Here is a 26,739-nt window from a genome sequence, read left to right on the forward strand (position 1 = left end):
GAGATATATGTATATAATAAAGTGTATATGATATGGCTTTTTCAATATCACACACCGTATCAACCCTCAACCAATGTAATCCCTCGAGCAGAGCTCTTTGGAATATATTGGTGTCTCGGGTTGATACGGATGCGTTATTGAAAAAAGTAATATGATATTATCTATATAATTTGCGATATATTTCAGTCTGATGTAAAATGTTAAACTAATTTCGTGATATTGCACCTTTACTTGTATGTAACCTTGTACAGGCGTAATACAATGACCGAGTAATTATGATTGATACTTTTACAAACATAGCTTAAATATAATCTTAATGAGTATTGCAGCAGGTAAAGAAACTGGGCATGCATTTTATGTGTGGATTGAAATTTGTACCAAATATGAAACTTTATCTACTAAACTTAACCATACGGATGATAATAAAAAAAATCATTATTACATACAGTAATTGCGATAAATGTACATATTGATATCTATTTATACAAAAACAACCGTTATCTACTTCGACCTAGAGATAAAGGATACTACAGATACAGTTAAGTCGGCCTCATATCTTGATTTACATCTAGAAATTGACATTGAGGGTCGGTTGAAAACAAACCTTTACGACAAAAGAGATGATTTCAGCTTTCCAATTGTGAACTTTCCATTTCTTGGTTGACCGTTATGGAACAATAACGATTTCACAAATGATATCGGATATGTTCCTTACGTCGTAACTACAATCCCCTTCCCTTTCATGAATGTGAACTACAGAATTAGACTATTTACCGGATTTGTTATCACATAAGCAACACGACGGGTGGTACATGTGGAGCAGGATCTGCTTACCCTTCCGGAGCACCTGAGATCACCCCTAGTTTTTTGGTGGGGTTCGTGTTGTTTATTCTTTGGTTTTCTATGTTGTGTCGTGTGTGCTGTTGTTTGTTTGTCTTTTTTCATTTTTAGCCATGGCGTTGTCAGTTGTTTTAGATTTATGAGTTTGACTGTCCCTTTGGTATTTTTCGTCCCTTTTGTGATATCAGTATCCTTTGAAAAAAAAGAATACCGATCATACTTATACAGAATAAGTAAAAATACTTCTGATTAGTAGAAATTGGAAACCATTCTCCTTTTTCCCGTTCCAACCTTTTTGTTCACATTCTTCTGTACTCCCTTTTACCACACTGTTTGAGGTTTTCGCTATTTCTGATTCATTCATAGTAAGTACTTTCTTGAGTGTCTGTTTCCCTTTGTATTGATCCCTATATTCATGTCAACACAAGAAAAACTGACCTTTAGTGGTTAATTGCTATGTTATTTGGTTTCTTGTGGAGAGTTGTTCCACTAGTAATCCTACCGGTACCACATTATCCCATTTTTTTCATATTTATGCCCTTGACTAAGTTTAGCTACACTGTATTTTAAAAAAGAAAACAATTGTTTTTTCTTGTATTACAATTAGACTTTAGGTTTCCTTGTATTACAATTCGCTACTAGTTTTTCTTGTATTAAAAAATTTCCTTGAACAAATAAAAACACTTTTATCGATACAGTTCCTTCTTCGTGTTTTGATATTGTCTATTTGCTTAAGCTTATTTCCCGTGATCAGAAAAGAAAGCGAAAATTTTCTATAGTATAACAGTATGATTGCTCGTCAACACAAAATTAACAACATAGCTTTAATGGAAGCTTTTAAACTGTCTTCACAGTTAGTTGACTATAAAATATAATGCTGAAAGCTAAGTGACATTAAGTGTTAGAATGATAGGACTTAAAACATCTTGATAACTAAAATGCTGATGACACAATGTTGATTGCTAAACTCCTATTTTTGTTAACCTATTATGTTTGTTTGGAGTCAAGTGAGGATTATGACAATAACTTTTCATTTGTTTGTGTACATTGTATTTGATTTTGCTATATGATAAGAGACTTTTTGATTTGAATTTACCTGAGAGTTTTTTTGTTTGTTATTTTACAATTTTTAAGATATTTCTGCAATATCAAAAATTCAAAGATTTAAACACAAACCTTATACTTGTTCTTCACTTAGTGATAAATTTTGAATTCGTTCATATATCATAGTCTTAGATGTCAACAAACGCGTTTTAAATAAAAACAATTAGATCAGTTTGTCATTTTGAGTTTATAGTTTTATTATTTAAATGAATTCTTATGGCGTATCAATACTTTTTTAACTTTCCTTTTATGCAAATTTTCAAACTCAAATCCTTTCCAATAAAATTGCTCATATCATAGATATAGAAAGATGTGGTATGAGTGCAAATGAGACAACTCTCCATCCAAGTCACAATTTTGTAAAAGTAAACCATTATAGGTCAATGTTCGGTCTTCAACATGAAGCCTTGGCTCACACCGAATAGCAAGCTATAAAGCTCCCCCGCCCCCCCCCAAAAAAATAATAATACTTGTGTAAAACCATTCAAACAGGAAAACCAACGTCCTAATCTATGTAAAAAAATGCTAAATTAATATAATTGTGTGAAAATAATCGTTAAGAATTTGTTTTATAATTGCCAAACATATAATTATTCCGATGTATCTTTATGATGATAGTTAAGCCAAGTGTTCATTGTCATTCTTTTAACTAAATCCCAACCAAAGTATACTGACAAACGGACATGCAGATGCCGATATTAACTAACCACTTCTTTTCACAAGATATAATGAATTCAAAATGTAAATTCAATATAGTTTTCCCAATAAAATATAGAAAACGTAATGTATTATAAAAGTTTTATGTTATAATACAAACATAGACCATAGAAACCGATAGAACAGAGTTAGTGCGTCGCTTATAAGTGTCCATAAATTTGTAAATGAAGCATTATCTAGTCAGAGTTTAAACAATCAAACTTGCTGATATATTGATTTATGTTACTTAGGATGAAACTTGACTATAATAGCTGACACAATTGTATGTACTACTTGACTTTCGCTAACCATAAACGTTCATTATTCAGTTAAGTTTCTGCATTCTCGTTTTTTTTTAAATAAAGTGGTGTTTTTAAATTTCTGATGTTGAATGAAATAGGCTACTAAAAGTTGATTTAACGAACTCCGATAGCTTTTGGATGAAAAGCCTTCGTAAAACATGATAACAGCGATTGCATATGGCAAATATGATCGATAAATGTGAATGACAACGTCGTACAACAATATTCTTCTTAACAAATGGAGTATGCCGGATTCATATTCAGGACTGATATTTTGTAGATTTTCTTGGTTTGAATGGATACCACTTTTTAATATGACATCTGTAATATGGAGTTATTCTTTAATAATACAAGCGATCTGCTTCCTCCTTCAGGTAAGAATTTAAATCTAATACAAAATCGGATTTCATTTTTTTAGAATTGAAGAATAAGTTTATTGCAGTGAATGTACATTTAATATGTAAAAGGTTATTTTTTGTTTTAAAATATTCATTTTAATAAAAATCAAAAAAGTCATTAGATTATTAAATTTTATTATTATAAACGTTTTTGAATAAGAGAAAATGTAAATTGTAGTGAACATAGATTAACTAGACTACTTTTGTTTTCAGATATTCATATCATTAAAATGTATAAAGCAATGAGATTTCTATGAATTATTAAAAAATGTCACACTCGTTTCTTTATTGAAGTTAATGGAGATTCGTTACATATTTGCGTTATCTTTGAAAAAGAACAAAATACATTTGATTAAATTGAGAATGGAAATGGGGAATGTGTCAAAGAGACAATAACCCGACCATATAACAGAAAAACAGCAAAAGGTCACCAATAGGTCTTCAATGCAGCAAGAAATTTCCGCACCCGGAGGCGTCCTTCAGCTGGCCCCTAAATAAATATATATACTAGTTCAGTGATAATGAACGCCATACTAAACTCTAAATTATACACAAGAAACTTAAGTTAAAAATAATACAAGACTAGCAAAGGCCAAAAGCTCCTGACTTGGGACAGGCGCAAAAATACAGCGGGGTTAAACACGTTTATGAGATATTAATCCTCCCCCTATGCCTCTAGCCAATTTATAAAAGTAAACGCATAACAATACGCACATTAAAATTCAGTTCAAAAGAAGTCCGAGTCTGGTGTCATTTAATTGCGTGTTTGTCAAATGATTTACACTACATAAAAAAATTCATCACAGATACCAGGATTGAAATTTAGTATATGCGCCAGACGGGCGTTTCGTCTACAAAAGACTCATCAGTGACGCTCAAATAAAAATGTGTTTAAAAGGCCAAAAAAGTACGAAATTTATAAACTCATAAAGATTAAAAATATAAAATTGATTTCCGGTCTTTCACAGCAATTTTTCAATTGTAATTGATCTGACTTTTTTAATATTCTTGAAAAAACGGTTCTCTTTCTTATGTATTGATTTTATTGCTGTTAGTCGACTTTAAAAGTACTCAGTTGCATTATGTCAATTTGCTGAAGGCCAGAGTTAATCAAAAGTAATGCCTTTGTTTTCCCACGTATCTTAACTTTCTTATTCTCAATTTACGTTTCTGCTTAATTAATAAAAGGAGTGTTACTTTTATTTTCAAATCTCAAGGTTGATATTTGTCTATTTAGATTATATTCTGTTTTCTATGAGATGGAGATATTAGATTAAACAAATTTCTACCCGAAATGTTTAAAGCGTATCACAATGTATATGGGGCGTTTGTTATTAGAAAAAAGTAAAATCACAAAAAAATGAACTCCGAGGAAAATTCAACACGGAAAGACTTCAATCAAATGGCAAAATCATAGGATAAAACACACCAAACGAATGGACAACAACTGTCATTTTCCTGACTTGGTAAAGGCATTTTGAAATGTCGAAAATGGTTGATTGAACCTGGTTTTATAGCGCTAAACCTCTCATTTTATGAAAGAGGAACGAAAGATACCAAAGGGACAGTCAAACTCATAAATTAACTGACAACGCCATGGCTAAAAATGAAAAAGACAAACAGACAAAGAATAGTACACATGACACAACATAGAAAACTAAAGAATAAACAACACGAAACCCACCAAAAACTAGCGGTGATCTCAGGTGCTCCGGAAGGCTAAGCATCCAATTGCGATATTTTTACAACGATGCGTGAACAAAACAGACATAATCGGTAATCAGTAAGAGACAATAACAATCACAGCCAAGGAGTAAACAAAGACTCACAAAACCAAAGGACATTCACATCAACAGTTATAAATAATAATTAAGAAACAACACGGACTCCACTAAAACCGGGAGTGAAATCAGGTGCTCCGGAAGGGTAAGCATTTCCTGCAACATATTCGGCACCCGTCGTGTTATTTTTTTGTTCAGTTCGGTAATGATGGAAGGTTATTATGACTGAGGAAGAATATCAGATATAATTTTTGACACACTTTTGTCATAATGGCCAATCAGTTCATGATGGCAACCGTAAAATTTCTTGAGTGATGACCTTAATTTGATTGATTCATAGCCCTGTCTTAGCAACTTTTGAAAAGCAGTATTCCTCGTTCAACAAAATCAACGTACTTTAAGCTAGCTCTAGAGTAACGTAATTGAGACACATATACTCCATATGCTGGTGCCGCTGGGATGTTGCTACACAGAAATGGAAAGTTTACTATAGGAAAATTAAAATCATCACGTTTGTCAAAAAAAATTTGCATTCAACCTACCATCAGTAGTCATTTCGAGATAAAAGTCTAAATATGAAGCAGATTTATCTGTGTCGGTAGTATCTTTAATTTCAAGTTCACTTGGATATATTAAATGTAAGTGATCACTGAATCTATTATCATTAAGAGACATTACATCATCATTATACCGAAAGGTGAAATTGAAAGACTGGATTAATTTCTTTTCTCCTTTCTGTACAAGCCCTTGGATAAATTCTGCTTCATAAGAATATAAAAACAAATCTGCAAGTAGAGGAGCGCAATCGGTACTCATTGGGATTCCAATAGTCTGTTGGAAGACCAAACCTCCAAATTCAACAAATATGTTGTCAATTAAAAAGTCCAGCATGGCAGTGATATCCTCGTCGGTATTTTTTTCCTTGACTCTGTATGATTTTTCACAAAGTAAGCTGAATTCCAGCCCAAAACTTGATTATTAAAACGTCTAGTGCCCTTTCGGTAAAATAGTAAAAATATGGTGACAGCAGTATTGACTTATCATAATCAATTGACTACAATTAAGTTCATTTTTGTTGTTGAATAAAATGAATAAAAAAAAAACAATAAAAAAACAATTAATTTTTTCAACATTATAATTTTTGTTGCTGTTATATCATAGAAGACGCGTTGACATTTACAGCATGGTATCAACCACATAAAATAGATTCAAATGACGTCAAATTATCGTTTGAAAATACTGAACCTTCGGTTATATTCAGACAATAAAATTTATCTACAAACAATTATGGTAGAGTTTCGTACATATTTATAGAATATTCATGATGTTCATTGTTTTTAGATTAAAGATTTTTGATTTTATTTTACGCATTTGAAGAAACAAATCTATTCAGTCAGCTCTTTGTAGTTATTGTTTCTTATATAGAAAATAATCATGGATTGAAACAAAAACCTGATAGTTAACTAGTATCCAAAGTCAATGTTTAGATCAGCAATCGTTGATGCTGATAATACAAACGAATTACAAACAAATGTATACATTGAAAATAACAACGCACAACATCCCAATAGTGAAAAATAAAATTTATATTCCTGGATTTAAAAAAAAGAATTTCTGAAAATTTAAACATGTGTACAATCTTTTTTGTTCCATTCAACATAATCATAACCCTGTTGTGTTTTCTACAGTTATGACGCTGAATGCGTTTGTTAACTGGAAGGGTGATATTTATTAACATCAATAGAGTGACTGTTGACCATTTCAGAGCACATGGCGAATTTGACAATTCAATATATATTTTAGTTACTAGTAATCTGTTCGTGGCTGATATTTTTTTTTTCTGTTTTCTTTACTGTTTTCTAGTCTATTTTTTTCGACTTACTCATCTAATATACAGCTTCCAACAATCATAATATGATCTAAATTTTCATTGAAAGCCTGGAGGTATCGGTCGGAATTCGGAATTCGATAATTGAATATTACATTACATATGTATATGATATCTAAACTTTTGAATTCGAGTTTCGAAAATACAATATTCAACTAGCCAATCGGAATACAGCTGTTAAATTTATCAAACTACTAGCAGACAATAAAATATATTTTACTGATGAATAAATTTCCTTAACTGAACTACAACTTGTTAATAATCTATAGCAATTTTGCATCTCCTGAAGGAATATGATATCTGCTAAAAAAATGTGTCTTTGCTTACATCACGACAAAGAATTAATGATAGTAATTCCTTGCAACTTGTTTTGTCATCAACATTTTCTGTTTTCACTGCATTGCACATTTCATCTAGTTTGTTTTCTTACATATGTATTTTGCGATTTCATCCTATTATTATAAATAAAGTTGTATTAATAGCCATTTAATTATAAAAATTAACTAAAATTAAATCTCCGTACTCGACCATTCTTAATGCTTAGTCGCATAGTGGAACACATCAAACGGACAACAAACCAAGGGAGTGTAGAGATTGAATTTTAATTCGAATCACTATCGTAACACAATAATCTAATATCTTCCATGTGTTTATTTTGTTGGAATCAATTATACTGATACAGAACAACTTTAAAATCAGACGTAGATTTGGTTTTAAATAAAACGGATCAGCATCAACGCAAGGTTTAACAAATAACAAAGCTTGCACTAATAAGTTTAATGTGATTGGAATGAGATTTTAAAACAAATTTGTATAATGAAACCTGTAGTGTTTGCTACAAGGGGATTCTTCCAAGCAGTTCTGCTGATGAGTGTCCCCAAATTTCACATAGCAGACAATGTGTGAACTCAACTCCTTGATGACCATTTGGTTGATCGTTTGCCACCATTTGTTTTGACCACATCAGACTGTAATTTTATTGCACAATTTCAAAAAGAGTTCTAGAACTTTTGCCATATAGTTTTAACTGTCCTATCAGAATGGCATCGTATGTACACGATTCCACTGAGACCGTTTGCAATCAAGATCACATACTTGTTCTGATGTCTAAACATCATGTGTAATTGACAATATGTCACCTTTATTGTGATTTAGGCATTTGGTGGTTGAGGTTGAACTGTGGCCATTTAATGGACTGTTCACCACAATGAAACCATGTTCTGACTTGAATAACAGGTATCAAAATTAAATACTCAAAACACACTTCATAATGTAATAAATAAACTCATCATAGACACCAGGATCAAATTCTGTATGTACGCCAGACACATTTCTCGTCCACACTAGTGACGCTCGAATCATGTTAGTCTTTTTAACCTTTAACCATGGCTCTGTCAATTTATTTTCGACTTATGAGTTTGAATGGCCATTTGGTATCTTTCGCTTGTCTTTTCCTATACTGAATTTATTCGAGATTACATAGCGGGTGGGTACATTTACTACAGCGTTGCAGTTTTGTTGTTAAAATGTTGATTCCGTTATATCCTGTTAGTTGTCACAAACCATTATAAACAATCCAGCATATGATGTTTATAAAGGCATTGTATCGATTAACATTGATAGACTGGATATAACAATATTTCAATTACCATTGTATTGTGGAAGAACTATGCCTGTAATTTGTATTAAAGAACAAATAATTGCGTTATGAATAAAATGATAATGACTCTGTTCAAGATTTCTGATAATTGCTATTTTTGATATGTTTTTTGACAAGTTGTGACATGGTAGCGCTAGATAAAGGATTTGTATACTTAGACTAGGTCAAAAACATTTTTGAAATCTGATATTAATTTTGTTCACTTGTTCTAAAGCAACCTCTGTAAAATAAGGTTGTCTGTTTGTCTTTTCAGTTTAAGTGATGGCGTTTTCAGTTTACTTTAGATCTATGAGTTTGACTGTCCTTCTGGTATCTGTCGCCCTTATTTTTCTAAGCTGTCATAAATATTAGCATTGCACGCAATGTATATAGTAGTATATCTACCACGACGGATGTTTTTAATTTGTTTTACATTCGTAGCATCTATTTGACTGCTGTTGATATATAAGCCCCCAAATGTATTATCGACGTTTTGCTGCTTACGAATTTCCTGCCGATATATTCTGAAAAGGAGACGGTATAGTAATTGCAAAAGAACTAAAATTCCATGATGATCTCTTAAGATTATGTTACTTCTTCCGATGAAGAACAAAAATTATACTGTCAAGACTTTTCTATGTTCTCTACTATTGTTTGTCTGTTTTTTTACGTTTTAGGTATGCCCTTTTCAGTAGTTTTTTAATTAATGAGTTTGATTGTCCCTATTTTCTATCAAGGTAGCACAATACAAAGATTTTTTTTACTTCCAATCTCAAACCTTTAAAATACTGTTGCTTTCTTTTTCTTAAGACTCAATATAATTAATAAAAGAATTATATATAGATAGATAAAAGATTAATCTTTTAAATGAATGTACTATTTGTGTTATGCAATCATTATATAATCAATTATTATGAAATTAATGGCAAAATCTTAGTCAGTTCACTTGCATGTATTTTGCTCTATCATCTCTATAAATATATAGGAAAAATTTACGAAATCGTAATCAACACAGCAGGAACTACAAAAGAATGTCAAAAGTTATCACTATCGTATTCCAATCTCTCATAAATTAGTAATTAGTATAAACATCCTTACAACATTAAAGTAGAAAATGTTTGATTAGGTGTAAAATTTGATCTATACATTCTATCCTAAATCTGAGACACACTTTTGGCTTTATGACCAACATATAACAAAATCAACCCTCTGGGAATAACCACGAAGAAGCTAATTTTAATTGAATGTGGAAATTTTTTGTAAAATTTTGTAGTCACAGAAAACATCATAATTGATTACATTATTGTTGTATAATACTTACATTGCATTAATTTGAAGAGTAATCTATTACCCATCCATAAATACCACTTTCATAAATTTTCAAGCGTAAAGAAAGTTACAGCATTTTAAAACTGGGGAATTGGAGGTATAACATTTTTGAATTGTGTTACCTTAAGTTAAAACGTATGTTTGTATATAGGTTGTTCGATTTGTAATCCTACTCTAAACTAAATATGGAGAAAATGTTTACAAATGAAATAGGTTTCTTTATGGCATTGCTTATACATGTATTGTTTTATAATCGCTTTTTATGCAAGTAGTGGCAGTATTTAAATCTGCTGAGGACAGTTACATGTATGTATTTTTCCCTAATTATTTAAAAAAAAAAAGAAATCAAATAACATTTCGTCTTACAAAAGAGAGTGTTATTTTGTTTTGAAACCCTGGAGTCGATTTCACAAAAAAAAAATACGACTAAGATTAGTCTTCAGTCATGAACAAATCAGTATACTTTTTTTTTGTGAAATCGGCTCCTGATCATCAAAAGTTTGTTTATAAAGATTTAAGGTTGATTTCCATAAAATATAGATATAGTGTTATAGTATTAGTGACTATTAATATTATAATATAAAAAAAATAAAACAACACGTGCAGAGGTACTAACAGATATCAGAGAAATTAAAAAAAAAAGGCAGTTCTAAAACGAAAAATTTCCAATTTGATTTAAAAAAAACACTATATACATTGATCTTGAATTCTCATTGTCTCAAAAGCAAAGACAGTGGGGCGGATAGTGAAACTATGTTATGTTTGAGTACTTGGAGGTAAGCGTTATTAGTAGCTCAGTAACATTTTACAATTCCCGAATTCCAAACAGAGTTTTTTATTCAATATTTAGTTTTTTTTTATTTAAGTAATGAAGGCTAATGATTTTTCCCTATATTGTCTATTTACATAATGTTGTCCCATGTAATGATGAATATATTGCTGTTGTTTTTCTGTTGCATGTCACAAACTGTTATATACATTTATAATTCGTCATATTGTTTCGATTTTTGAAAATTCATTAAATATTTTATTCTGATTACAATCATATCTTAATTATCATTGTATTGTGTAAGAACTATTCCCGGAAAATTTATGAAGCGAAAATGTTTTTACAATAAATTTCAAATTAATATTCTAAATGATGAACTTTCAAAAAGTCATTAGTCTTTGACCTAGATTTCCGACAATTGGCATATATCCAATTTTGCCATTTTAACAATAGATCCGAGTTTCAACAGTAAGAATAGATATAAATATTTTATTAAAGTATGATAGAATTTTAAGTACGCACGACATTTGTTCTAGTTACATTCTTTATATAGACTGAGCTGACCTTATAAAGATTAATCCTGATATTCACAGTAAATCACCGTCTAAACAACATTTTTTTAACTTATGTATCATACTGTTGATGAACTGTCTGTTCCCAATGGTATTACAATCATGTTTTGTAGAGTACAGATGTTTAGTTCATACGTTCTGTTAAGGAGACGGCATGATTAAAGGTTTTCTTCAAATAACCAAAAAAGTTAAGTTCAAAAGAATTTTTGATATCATGCTATTTCTAATGATAAAGAAAATAGGTGATATAATCTAATAAAATTAACGGTACCAATTTTGTTGCACCAGATGCGCATTTCGACAATACATGTCTCTTCAGTGATGCTCCTGGCCAAAATATTTGAAATCCAAAGCTTATATAAAAGATGAAGAGCTTTAATCCAAAAGGTCCAAAAAGTATAGCCAAACCCGTGAAACTGAGAGGTTCCTTTTGATATATTTAACCTACGAGGCCATTTTGAAGAGAGGTTTTGGTTATATGTTTTGTTGTCCAAATAAACATCTATAAAGGAATATAAATTATGTTAAATGCTTTCTAATTTTTAATAAAAAGGACCAACACGATTCGTGAACATACCGTCTCCATTTACATACTATGGTTTCAAAATATTTAAACTAGGCAAACACAGCTCTTGGCTCAAGCTTTTCGATGTCAGATTTGAAAAAAAAAAATACTTTATGCGTTGCCAATAGATAATAGCATCTAGACGTCGCAAATGCCAAAATCTTTTGAAGTTGTCTTTTCATACCATTTTTTTTTATATTGATTTGGCAAACTATGCGAAGGACATTCATTGATTAACCAGAAGCAGTTCATAACGAAAGTCATGTCATCCGGCTAAGACAATGCCTTTAATTTAATGAATACATAAATTTACAAATTAGTTTTAAGAGGGGGTAAATTATAACAGTATTTTCTACAAGTAAATGATAAATGTTTTTATTATATACTTCGTAGTAAAGACACAAATACGGTATGCGTAATATATTCGATGGAAATCATGCTGCATCAGCCAGCCATGATGATATCGATATCAATCAAGGTTACAAATGCTTATGATCAAACCATTTATCTGCATGATGTCATGTAATCGATATCAGTAAAGGTATCAAACCCCTTATTTATGTTTTACGTAACTTCACCCAGAAACAAATTCTTATCTAGCTGTACTTTAGGTACACGTATATAATAAAATTATTAAGTAGAGCTCTTTGGATTATATTGATGTTTCAGTTTGATGCGATATTGAAAAAGCCATATGCTATTCTCAAAAAGTATCTCTGTTGATTTAGAAAATGTGAGTTGAGTAAAATGTAGCAGTATATTGCTCAAAATAAAATTGAGGGTTGCTATTAGGGAAATTTATGATATGCCAGTCTTAAAATGTGTAATTCATTATTAAGAATGTAAAAAATAAACAAAAAAACCGCATTTGAAACCACATTTTAAGATGAAAGCAAAAAAGATGCCAAAAGCATTTCCATATATATTTTAAAGTGATAACATTATCATCGGCAGTATAACAGGTGCTCCAGAAGGGGAAGAAGAGCCTGCTCCTCAAGTGACAAGGAAAAAACAAGAATAAATTGTGGAATATATCTGTGGTAAAAATATTTCAAACGACAGAATTGAGTTCGTCTATGTTTTTCTAATGCACCTGATGATGTGGTTATTAATATGAATTACATAGACGGACATGTCTTATATCATCAATTATATAGTTAAAAATAGTTCGTCAATAATATTTTCTTTGAAAGAAACATCATCAATGCACAACAGTAGATTCTTTATTGTTTGATGATAAATGATATTCAGTGAGTATGGGATATTTTGATGTTTGTTTTGGTGATAATGCAAATAAATCATCAAGTTTAATATAGCACCAATGTATTACAATGGGGAAAATCCTAGTTTAATTTGTAATGCTTATTCTATTTCATAAGTACCAATATCAATTTAAGCGCTCAAGAAGACATTACTTCTTTGATACTTCAATAATTATTTTAGATACCAAGATGACACATTTTATCCTTTCTTATTTACTAGTTTCTTTCTCTCGTTTTTGATATTCGGTTGACTCATTGATATACAATTTCTATATATCAGTTTATGTTCGTGATTTCAGTAAATACGATTGCTTGATTAATAGCTTGATTTATTTCTTTGTGCTAAACGACGGTTTCTGAACATTTGAAATAATTACTTGGTATCTTTTTCTTCTCATTTATGGTTTGCACATACTTGTCATTTATATTCATTCATTGATGTTTATTCTTACGACTTTATTAAGAATGTTAAATGCGATATATTGATAACAGCTTATTGTAAAGTATTACACGACATAATTTCATTCGGACTCAAAAGAAGTTAAATGCCCGGTGGTTTGTTTTTGATATAAGTCACTTGTCATACGGCAGTACATGTTTTACACTATTTTCATTAAGACGATATTTTGAACCCTTGTAAACCTAGCAAAAAATGAAAAGACTATTTGTATGGTATGATTTTGGGATATTGATTTGAAAATTAATTTTCCCCTCGTGTAAAACTTTGACGGATCTTTGCACTTCTTATGATAGTGTTTCCAAATTTCTTGCGTCGATCATAACTTCCCTTGTCGACATAACACGTCGTTGCATCACATTTGTATACCACATCATCTGCAGCCTTCCTTGGAGGTATTAATCTGATTAATAAGCATTATGTTATCTATATCATGACAACATAGACGTTCTTGTTAACCTTATTTTTACTTTTTTGTTCAAAAATTGGAAATTTATCACAATAAAAAAAAATTGTTTCATTCGTATGAAGAATTTAATGAAAACCAGGCATCAATATCAATTAGCTGAATTACATAACACTTTAGAATAATAAAGAAAACAATCTATCAGTTTTATCTAACTCAGATCAAATCGAAAATGTTAGCAATTCATTTATCAATTTGGTTAAGTGCTGTCTTCGATTGTTTTTCTCCTAATGTTACAACAAACATTATGATCCTTTACGATTTAATCTAATTGAGATAGGTAGCAAATTTTCGGAAAAAATATACTGTTGTTTACATCATCAAAAGATTTTAAAGTGGTACTAAAATAGAGGCCAAAGATACAAGAAAAGAAAACCACAAACAGAAATCCGATGTGCAGTGGGTGTCGTTTGTTTATGTGGTTCATAAGTGTTTTATATAGATAAGACCGTTCAACTTTGTTTTCCCGTTTGAATGGTTTTACGCTAGTTTATATTATAATGTTTTGGTGTCCTTCATTAGTTGTTGTTCGGTGTTAGCCAAGGTTCTGTGTTGAAGACCGTACCTTGACCTATAATGATTTACTTTTATAACTTGTGACTTGGGTGGAGAGTTGTCTCATTGGCAATACTATCACATCTTCATATATCTATAGAAAAACAAGGACTAAGTAGTTTAATATCTTTCTTGTGAGCAGTAACCCTCTATCAAAGAAATCATGATAGGAAATACAAGTCCGAGAATGTCGAATCAATTGGGAGAAATATACTCCGTATACAGGTGCTGCTGGAATGTTGTTTCATAGAATATACACGTAAAAAAGTAAACGCATAAGAACTCGCACATTAAAGCTCAGTTCAAGAGAAGTCCGAGTCCGATGTCAGAAGATGTAACAAAAGAAAATAAATAAAATGACAATAATACACAAATAACGACAGACTACTAGCAGTTAACTGACATGCCAGCTCAAGAACTCAATTAAACTGATTGAAAGATTATGTCTTCATCATATGAATATCAGGCACAATCCCTCCAGTTAGGGGTTTAGTATCATACTATCATAAAATATATGAGAAGAACATAACCCGTGTCATGCCAACAACTGGTTTTTTTTTAAATAAATGTGTTTAGTTCCGATGCAAAGACCCTATAAGTGAATCAATATTAAAGCCAAAATATGCAATCTTTAATGACCTGACAACAGTATCGTAACTATTTCCCTTCTTAATAAAGCTTTTGAGGTGAATACTGACATTTTTGTGCTTTGTAAGAATATTACCATAAAAGATTGGATGTGAAATACCTGAACGTATAAGATGTCTGCATGTTGGGTTATATTTCCGAATTATTTCCTTATACCGATGATAACATTTTGTAAATGTTTTGACTAGTTTGTGATATCGAAAACCCTGGTGTAATAATGTTTTAGTAATACATAAATTTCTCTCGCTAAAATCTAATACGTTGTTACATACCAACAGTTTTTAAGGTTTTTTGAAAATTTTATGAGTGCAATGTTATAGACTATGTTGTTCTGAATATGCAAGTATCATTCAATTACTATAACAAATATTCATCTTATTTATATATACGTCTTACAATAAACTTTTGTTGACATGGTTCGTAGAATAGGATTGTATTCTTAAATTTTTCTGACCAAATATCATTTTCTGTTGTAACATGTTTATATGAGTTTGTTGTAGGTCTATCTGTTGACAGTTGTAAATACTCAGGGCTTTTCTTTAGAAACTTTTTATATGAGAGTACACTTTGAACAAGATGATGTTCTTTAACTAAATAATTTAAAATTGGGTGACTATGTGGAACGCATCTATCCCATCGAGCTAAGAGATAAAGGATACTACAGGTACAGTTAAGTTGACCTCATATCTTGACTTACATCTAGACAATGACAATTGACAATGAGGGTCGGTTGAAAACATACGACAAAAGAGATGATTTCAGCTTTCCAATTGTGAACTTTCCATTTCTAAGTAGCAACATTCCAGCAGCATTGATACGATATTCCCGTGCTTGCATTTCCTATCATGATTTTCTTGATAGAGGGTTGCTGCTCACAAGGAAGCTATTAAACCAAGAGTGTTCCAAATGGTGAAGTTGAAATCATCCCTTCGTAAAGTTTACGAACGCCATCTCGAGTTGGTTGACCGTTATGGAATAACCGTTTCAGAAATGATATCGGATAAGTTCCTTACGTCGTTACTACAATCCCTTTCCCTTTCATAAATGTGACCTACCGAATTAGACTATTTACTGGATTTGTTATCACATAAGCAACACGACGGGTGCCACATGTGGAGCAGGATCTGCTTACCCTTCCGGGGCACCTGAAATCACCCCTAGTTTTTTGGTGGGGTTCGTGTTGTTTATTCTTTAGTTTTCTATGTTGTGTCATGTGTGCTGTTGTTTGTTTGTCTTTTTTATTTTTAGCCATGGCGTTGTCAGTTTGTTTTAGATTTATGAGTTTGACTGTCCCTTTGGTATCTTTCGTCCCTCTTTTGTAGATATGTATCATATTGCAATTATATAGTGAACGAAGATTTTAAGAGGGCTGTATCGCCAACTGAATTTTATACTGTAAGCACATGTGTTTTTGAACCATTCATGAATAAAAAAAGGCTTTTAATTTTGGTACAAATTCCCCCAAACTAAAAATGTTTAAAATTTCAGTCATTGTTTTACATGACAAAAGAATGAAATGTAGTGTATACCTTCTTGAAAACAACCGAGCCAATACAGACAATTACACAATTATAACATAAGAGGTGACTTCTAAAGATGAACGTACATGGATCATCTTTAATAATCAGTGAATAAGTTAAGACCAGATTAACTAGATAGCTCCCGGTGAGTTGTGAATCGGACGAAAAACTGGTCGTTATAATATTGGAAATGGCACTGAAAGAGGCGTTATCACACAAAAAAATCCAAACATGTTTGAAATCAAGGCGGTTTTATAGTATATAAAACATGGCTGTCATCTGGTATATACATGCTATGTTGAATTGTTCACAATAACTAACGGGCAAACGATAATAAAAACAAATTTCTAAAGAACACGAGATTTATTTGTAAATATAATGTAGACATAATTTACACTCTATTAATATCTGTAAAGAAAGAATCAGAAATCTCTTGACAAAAACGTCTTCTTTAAAAAAAAACTTTGACTTATTATTTTATATCCTCAAACCTTTTTTTCTTAAGAGTACAACCTATAAATTTATTTTAAACAATTCATCTTCCCAAAAACAAATATTTGTTAAGGAAATTAATACCTGCAGCATAATATTTGTTTTCTAATCTCCTATTCTGTCTTACATTCAGAATATTTAATATTACAGTTTTGTACTTTTGGTCCAGTTTAGAAGGTAGTCAAAGAGTTTTTTTTGTGATGGTTTGAATTCATTTATTAAAAAAAATCATACAAATGAATAAGGAAAAGAGAAAAAAAATTGCATTGAAACATTAACAAAAGCATGAACACCACAAAAAACACGAATTCAAGGAAATGGCTATGAGAAATGTGTATCAAACCATATTGGAAGATGAACGACTAAACATTTATCACACTGTGCAAAATGAAATGAATTATGATAAAAATTTCTCCATATCCGACAATTGTAATAATGATAATTTTGTCCATATCCGACAAACATGCGGACGTAGTGCGCGTCTGGCGTATACTAATGTTTTTTAACCTGTAACCTTTTGATGGCTATTATTCGTTTGTTTCTCTGTCCTATATTTTCTCCCATTAATCTGTTTATTCATGTAACCCTGTCGTGTAATGTTGTCATTTTAATGTTATATATAAAGGCAACAGTAGTATACCGCTGTTCAAAACACGTAAATTTATGGTCAAAAAACAAAATCGGAGAAACAAACTAAAACTGAGGGAAACGCATTAAATATAAGAGGAGAACAAGGACACAACATTAAAATGTAACACACACAGAAACAGACTAAGCACTAGAAAAAAATCCGATGAGAACAACAAACACAACACCAAACCCAAACACATGAATTTGGGATAGAAAAGTACCGTGACACGTGTTATAGTAATGTGAATTCACACTCAAATATAGGAGAAAACAAACGACACAACGTAAATATATTATACACACACAGAAACGAACTATGATATAACAATGGCCATTTTCCTGACTTGGTACAGGACATTTTTAAAGAAAAAAATTGTGGGTTGAACCTGGTTTTGTGGCATGCCAAACCTCGCACTTTAATGGCATTGTTAAATATAACATTAAAATGACAACATAATATTACAGGACTGTAATACAAATAAATAGGAGAACGTATTAGGCAAAGAAACACATGAATAATAGATTACAAAAGGCATTAGGTTTAAAATTCAATACGTCAAAAACGCGCCTCATCCACACACGACTTACCAGTGACGCCCAAATTAACACTGCCATTAAAGTTGGAGGTTTGGCATGCCATAAAACCAGGTTCATTCCGCCATTTTTTCGTAAAATGCCCTGTATCAAGTCAGGAAAATGGCCATTGTTACATTATAGTTCGTTTATGTGTGTGTTACATTTCGGTGTTGTGTCTCTGTTGTGTCGTTGTTCTCTTATATTAGATAAGTTTCCCTCAGTTTTAGTTTGTAACCCGCATTTGTTTTTTCTCTATCGATTTAAGAATTTTGAACAGCGGTATACTACTGTTGCCTTTATGTATGCCTACATTTGTCATTATTTCATATAAATGATAATCTGACTGACACCCAATGTTCCTTATATGGACCAACCTACACCATATTCTGACTAAATACAGATCCGATGTCTAAGCTATGCCTGTAAGTTTGTTTTGTTTATTCTTATCATTTTTTCTTTACAACTAAATGAATATATTATGGCATATTTTCCTATAAGGACTGAAAGTTTGAAAGATAAAGATTCATTTGAAGCGAGAAAATTCAAAAGAAACAGTTTAGAGTCAATGATTTAAAAGACAAAACAGACAAATTAAACAAGAGAAGGAAAGTTGATAAATAATCTAAGATCAACTTTTGTTTTGAAAATTTATTTTTTTTTGCTTTCATCATAATGTAGAATATAAATTATAACCAGAGGACTATATTGGGGTCTTGAAATCTATATGGAAACATGTTGTCCCAGTGGTACCTTCTTTCTAAACTAGTCGGTCTTTAGGCATTTTTTCTATTTTACATGAATAAAGAATGTTATGGAGATGGTACGATGGGATCTGTTATCTTGCACCTGAGGTTGTAAATAGATCGTTTTCTGTATTTGGCAAAACGTTAAGGAATTTTTGGTCCACAATGCTCTTCAACTTCGTACTTTATTTGGTCTTTTAAACATTTTTCTATTCAAGCGTCACTGATGAGTCTTTTATATACGAAACGCGCGTCTGATGTAAATATAAAATTTCAATCCTGGTATCTATTTTGAGTTTATTTCTAATCATTCTAAATGAAGTTGGTTTTCTTCATAAACAAACTATAATGATATAATCTGAACACTTTAAAGTGCAGAAGTAATTGTAAGTTGAAAACATAAGCAAGTCATATTTGATGTTGTTGACCTTAATTGGCCAATTATACAGATATTCGTGAGCAAAAATAGATATGTATCACAGACTCATTATGATATAGGCATTGGTACACAATGTATCTTATTGCCTTATGTCTTGCAATCACATGTATGTTGTTATCTTATTGATTTATAATAATTACAATTCAAAGGGGTAAAATAAAGCCTGTTGCACTTTATGTTTCTTAAAACAGAACAAAACCAAATGTAATCCAAAAGAAAACAGTCATACGATCAACATCGATTGAGGGAGTTATAAACATGCTTATTAAACAAATATTAAACTGAATTCACGTTACTTACTTGAAAAGATACAAATGTCAATAACATATCACTTCAGAATGAGCTGATATAAGCATACTACTCTAAACGATCATCTAGATCTTCCTCTTCCGTGTTAAATGTGTGTTTCATCTCATTCATTTTTGCAGACCGTAGCCTTGAGTCGCACCTTTCATACAACAATACCTTATTCAATAATGTTGCTCTTTGAATATACTAGTAGGCAAAATAAGCATATAAGGAAATGTGGGGTTAACGTCAAATTATGTAGCCAATTAGCAACGACAGAAATCCTACATTTACAATCTGATAATTACCGTTTTGTACGCTAGATTTATAAATAATTAGGATTGAATGTCATCAGAATGTATTGTAACGACTCAATCTAATAAAAGATTGACAAAAAACGGAAATTTTGAAATGGTTTGAAAATAGCTAATTGGAAGAGGTTGAATCATACCAGTTTATGAAAGGAATCAGACAGCAAACATGTAAAAGAGGGACGAAAGATACTTGAGGGACAGTCAAACACATAAATCGAAAATAAACAACGCCATGGCTAAAAATGAAAAGAACAAACAGACAAACAATAGTACACACGACATAACATAGAACACTAAAGAATAAACAACACGAACCCCACCAAAAACTAGTGGTGATCTCGGGTGCTCCGGAAGGGTAAGCAGATCCTGCTCCACATGTGGCACTCGTCGTGAAGCTTATGAGATAACAAATCCGGTAAATAGTATAATTCGGTAGGTCACATTTATGAAAAGGAAGGGGATTATAGTAACGACGTAAGGAACATATCCGATATCATTTCTGAAACGGTTATTCCATAACGGTCAACCAACTCGTGATGGCATCCGTAAAATTTACGAAGAGATGATTTCAACTTCACCATTTGGAACTCTTGATTTGATAGCTTCCTTGTGAGCAACAACCCTCTCTCAGGAAAATCATTATAGGAAATGCATGCACTGGAATATCGTATCAATTGGGAGATATATACACCGTATGCAGGTGCTGCTGGAATGTTGCTACTTAGAAATGGAAAGTTCAGAATTGGAAAGCTGAAATCCTCTCTTTTGTCGTAAAGTTTTGTTTTCAATCGATCCTCATTGTCAATGTCTGGATGTAAGTTACGATATTAAGGTCAACTAAACTGTATCTGTTGTATCCTTTATCTCTAGTTCAATGGGATAGATGCGTTCGACATAGCCACCAAAATTTGAATTATTTAGTGAAGGAACATCATCTATATAGCGGAAAGTAGAGTTAGAGGATATTGCTAACTTCAAATTTTTATTCCTAAGAAGTTCAGCCTCATAATAATAAAGAAACAAGTCGGCAAGAAGAGGGGCACAATTCGTTCCCATTGGAATGCCGATAGTTTGTTGAAAAACACGTCCTCCGAACGTAACAAATATGTTTTCAATCAAGAAATCAAGCATCTTGATAATGTCAGTTTCAGAGAATTTTTTGTTTGAATCGGAGAAATCCTTTACAAAGTAGAAGTTATCCCTTCCTAAGACAAGATACTTGTATCTTCGTTGACCATTTTTTTTTATGAAACAAAGCAATACTAGCTCTTTCAATTTGTCTTTTAGTTTAGAATGTGGAATACTTGTATAAAGTGAAAAAAGTCAAATGTTTTAATACTATTACAAGATGAAAGAGAGTTAGATTATATGTACTCTAAAAGATCTTTGGAATTTTCAAGTATGCACATCTGATTCACGCCACCTCTAGAATAGGCAGTTTTATAATTGAAGTACTGACTACGGACTGCTGATGCCCTCGGGATTAATAGTCAACCATTAAATACAACATCATATCATATAAATATAGTCTTTTGCATTTTCCATGAAAGTGTACTTAATAGATCTAGAGATCAAAAGCTCTTTCAATTTGATTCATTTTCTTGCCATTTGGTAATCCTTTTTCCTTAAATATTTTATGTCATAAAGTTTCATCCCAATTTCATTAGATATAGGAAGATGTGGTTTGAGTGCAAATGAGACAACTCTCAATCCAAGTCACAATTTATAAAAGTAAACCATTATAGTTCAAAGTACAGTCTTCAACACGGAGCCTAGGCTCACACCGAATAGCAAACTATAGAGAGCCCCAAAAATTACTAGTGTCAAACCATTCAAACGGGAAAACCAACGGTCTTATCTATATATATAAAAAAAAAACGAGAAACGAAAAACACTTATGAACCACATGTATTTAAGTTTGTATTTAAACGAACGTTTTTCTTTTTCATTTTCTTTACAGAACCAACACCGGAAGTAAACAGTACATATGTAACAATAACTGGATTGGTAGTGTTTGGATTTCCTGTAATGACAATGACCATATTTTGTATTCTACGAATAAAGTTAGAAAGAAAGAAGCGATATAGAGGATTTTATTTAGATGACCGAATAGAGTAAGTTATATACACTGCGATTATAATACCAGATGTGGGATGATTGCCAATGAGATAACAGTTATAAAATACGACAGAGACCAAAAAACAATGTGAAAAGTTTGGCAAAAAATCACCATACATATTTTTACACGTATCTTCTCATGCTCAATGTTCAACGTTGTGTGAGTTTACATTGATTAATATTTTGTTAATATGTATGTTCTATGGAGATCGAGTTCAAGAAAGAATCGTTAAACCAGACATGCACTATTGGAACAAGTGACACGCCAAGCTTATAAATACCCACACAAAAAGAACTTACAAACTTATAATTGGATTAATTTTTTATCCATAAAGCTCGGTAACGCTCGAATCAAAAGACTTGTATGCAATAATAGGGCCAAATCAAATACGAAGTGCATTTGAAAAAACAAAAATTCGAAAAGTTTTGCAAAATAGTGTTAATATTGTATAAACATGGATGTAGGGAAAAAGGTAAATCCTTTGTTGAGATAAATAACAGTGAAGTTGACTTTAAAGCATCATCGAGGGTTCCTCTCATCTTCTTTTTTATATTAGCTTATAAAAAAAAATAAAGTTCACCATTCTTAAAACTGTATATATAACAAATTATATTTGCATTTATAAATTTCTGGATAGTGAGACCAGATTTTTTTATATAGTTTCCCGCCATGTTTATTATCTGTCTCGAAAGGAGAAAATTTTATATTATAAATGTTTATTAATTGTTATTACTTATCATGACAATCTCACAATCTTTAAAACAATTTAACACCGATATTAATATTCCTCTTCAATGCGGAAAAGCAATGTATTAAGAATCTCCGTTTTTAAAACTCTTGGGAGTATACGTTCCATTCTTTTAACAACAAAATTGTTTACAATCAGGCAAAACTTCATAATTCATGATAAAAGAAAACAACATCTTCACAGTTTCTCTGATTGGTGAGAAGTGATGACACTGAAGGAGAGTCATGTTGTCTTGAATGTGTATGTATACGATATCGTCTAATCATGTCTGAGTAGCGTAAGCGATGAAAATATGTGACGACATAACGGTTTAACGTTTAGAAGATGTTTAATAGTTATGCATTTGGAATGAAATTTTGATAGCACTTCTTAGCAAATATAATTTGTAAATAATTTGAAGACACTTTTAAAATAAAAAAAGTTTGGTAATATGAAAACGGTTTTATTTGACTTTGTGAGAAGTAACGCATGACTATTTCTGATAGAAATGTTTGTGGTCATGTATTTCGATCGAATTGTGATAGTATATGTCTTTCAGAATGATTATTATTCCTCAATTATACAGTTCACTTATGTATAAAAAAAAATTAAGAATTTCAAAATAAAGTATTGTAAAGTGTTGAGAGCTGTACAGTGACCCTAGTTCTTAATTTCTGTGTTATTTGGTCTCTTGCGGAGAGTTGTCTCATTAGCAATAATTTCACATCTTCTTTCTTTTTACATGGGATGACCGTGAGGGCATTTCGGTGTATTGCTGTCGCATTGATTTCCATTACGTAACGTTCATGTTGGGATTGTAACCGATCTATACACATGATAAATACGCGGACATTATTCAGTGCAATTTAACATACATTATTGCTTGTTATAAATTTCAGTTTTTTTTCAAATGTGCTCCTTAACATATTCTTTAAGAACATAAATTAATAATATGAAAATGTTTTGTCGTCAGCAAAATATATACGTGTCAGTAAAAAATCTTTAATATCTTAACACACTAACATAAAAAGTGTGTTAACGCATGCGGAAGAATATCTCAAGAACGTTTGCAATCTCCCATGCAGAGTTATCGGTCCTTGCTCTTAAGGACCGATAACTCTGCATGGAGATTGAACGTTTTGCGGGAAAATATGAAGGCCTACTCAAATCCAATCTATTAGAAAAATCGAATTATTAAAGAAGAGTGTCCATTATGCACTTGCACTATACTACTATTAACTTTATAGAATATAATGATATACAAATGAATGAAAAATTGTATATATATGTAACTGTAGTATACAAATATTATTATAATATATAACAACAAACCAGACTATACACAAGAACTTGCAGTCATCCGATGTTCAGTACTTCAGTACTTTGTTTCATATTAATAATACAAAGGATTGAAATTGACGGGAAACAATGTTTTATGTCATACTACAATCACATTCTATCCTACATTTGAGAATTAATCGTTTTTTTTTATGAGACTGTAAATTTATCAATATTTTCTTTTAAATTTGATTAACATATAAATCTCATGAAAATTTTATTAACCTATAAACTTCATGAAAATTTGATTAACTAATAAACTTCATGAAAAGATTAACCTATAAATTTGACAATGTTCCTGAATTCGACCTTCAACAACTATTGTTAGCGTAATGTTCACATCAAATGAAATACTTTAATAGTTTAAAAACAATTTACACCAATAACATGAATAATATGATTAAAATATTCAGCAGTCCATGTGATGCTTCGCTAAGGTAGTAAAACATTAAAATGACATTTAATAAATGTTATGTGTTCGGGCCGCTTTTCTTGATTAAAATTTACCAAGAAAGCTAAGATTCGATAATTGAAAGCCAAGGATGTAAAAATAGATAAAACTTTCAAATTTTATTTTATCAAAGCTTCTTTTTTTGCAGTGGGGCAGCCGCACAATGTCCAATGATACCAAATATAGAAGATGAACAATACGGGACATCGTCATCAAGTGACCTAGAAAGGGCACAAACTTCCAGACGATTCCTTACAATGATCCTTAACTTTATAAGAATGGACCAATCAACGAGCACTGAAGAAGCTGACTTTAAAATAAGCTCATTAGATTGTCAAGTATGATGAATGTATGCTGTATGATATTTAATACATTACATTTGTATTTATTTCGTTTATATATCATTGCAATTAGTTACGTAAATAAAACAATCATACGACGCAGAAAACATAAAATGCTTTAAATGATACTTTTCTTTCATAATATTTTCAGATTATGCATTATGAAATTGCAATCGAAGTAAGGTATTACTTGATATATTTCACTTGACTGGGTGGAGTTTATCCGGTTCGTTCATCATAGACCAGTCCATCTATCAACAGGTATTTCGGGATAAATTCATCAATACAGTGTCTAGGTATTCGTCCCATATCTCACATTCAGTTCTTTTGTATATTCGTTTGGTGACACTGATAAATGATTAGAAATGAATAATAATTATAACGGCAATCATCCTTATCACGCACTTCTTCAAATAGACTGTCCTTATGCAAACTAGAACTTAAGCTTCGCCCGATCAGTTTAAATAACATTGGTAATAACTACTGGAGCATTTTTTTGTATATCCTAACATAGTTCATTGTTTTATCAGAAATGAGTATTTTACCTAAAAGTCAGGAATATAAAAGTTGTCCATTCGTTGGATGCATTGAGCTTTTGATTTTGTCATTAGCTTAGGGACATTCCGTTTAGAATTTTCCTCTGTTCGGTAATTTTGTACTTTTTATGTATCAGTCGAAATTAAATGATCTATGGACTTTTTGCAGTGTAATAGTTTTGTAAAATGAACAAAGATTAACTGTGCTCAATTTTTAGATACTTTCGTTTATCTTGATCCACGAACATCTAGATACAACGATAAACAATTAATTCACATGATGACTATTTTGTATACATTTCAATATTTATATGCACTCTAAATGTAAATATATTTCTTCAAATAAAAGTTACAAGAATACAAAATGTATTTCAATTTCAGTAAACATTGTCGTTATCTGTATGTTCACTGTTTATTTCTGATATGCAGCCATACACACACACGTATTATTGTACATCAAAATTTTTTTATTATTATTCGATGTTTGGCACATGTAAATATGTCTGTTTACATGAAGTGACATGAATAAACAATGAATTTCAATAACAGAAAACAGTCGTTGTCTACTTTTTCTCATTCACTTGACACATGTATCTCCCAGACATGCGCACATGTATCATTGTAGGTGAACGATTAAACCCCAGTCTCAATATACCAGGTTGAACCACGCTCATTGAGATCTCAAATTAAATCAGTTCGTATTGAAGTCGTGGTATGAGCGGAATGTAAGTTTTCAATGATTTTACGATGCTAAGTTTATGCCACGTTATCACCAGGTGCGACCCTTCGGCAGAAATGTCCCATTCTTGGCAGAATTGCTCTTGTACCAAAATGACAACATGTTCTGCCTTTCGAATAACAGCAACAAACTCGACTCGTTATAAAAAGTATAGCCAAATCCGTGAAAGGAATCAGAGCTTTGCATGAGGGAGATTCATTCCTTAATTTATAATA

General features: G+C 31.4%; 1 protein-coding gene across 1 annotated transcript; it reads left to right on the top strand.

The window, feature by feature from the left end:
• The first annotated feature begins 2,960 nt into the window (after positions 1 to 2,960).
• LOC143062121 (uncharacterized) lies at positions 2,961 to 26,150 on the top strand. The gene is made up of 3 exons (XM_076233932.1): positions 2,961 to 3,316; positions 22,234 to 22,387; positions 25,057 to 26,150. Exons 1-3 carry the CDS (start codon positions 3,271 to 3,273, stop codon positions 25,250 to 25,252), a joined length of 396 nt encoding a protein of 131 aa, XP_076090047.1. The 5' UTR covers positions 2,961 to 3,270; the 3' UTR covers positions 25,253 to 26,150.
• Positions 26,151 to 26,739: the final 589 nt, after the last annotated feature.

The sequence above is a fragment of the Mytilus galloprovincialis genome, chromosome 2 (genome assembly GCF_965363235.1).
Source record: "Mytilus galloprovincialis chromosome 2, xbMytGall1.hap1.1, whole genome shotgun sequence".
Taxonomy (NCBI): Eukaryota; Metazoa; Mollusca; class Bivalvia; order Mytilida; family Mytilidae; genus Mytilus; species Mytilus galloprovincialis.

Excerpts from the sequence above, each read along its gene's own strand:
- LOC143062121 (XM_076233932.1), top strand. The coding sequence starts at position 3,271 with ATGGAGTTATTCTTTAATAATACAAGCGATCTGCTTCCTCCTTCAG. Across the intron at positions 3,317-22,233 it reads CGATCTGCTTCCTCCTTCAG|AACCAACACCGGAAGTAAAC; the intron begins GTAAGAATTTAA and ends TTTTCTTTACAG. Across the intron at positions 22,388-25,056 it reads TATTTAGATGACCGAATAGA|TGGGGCAGCCGCACAATGTC; the intron begins GTAAGTTATATA and ends CTTTTTTTGCAG.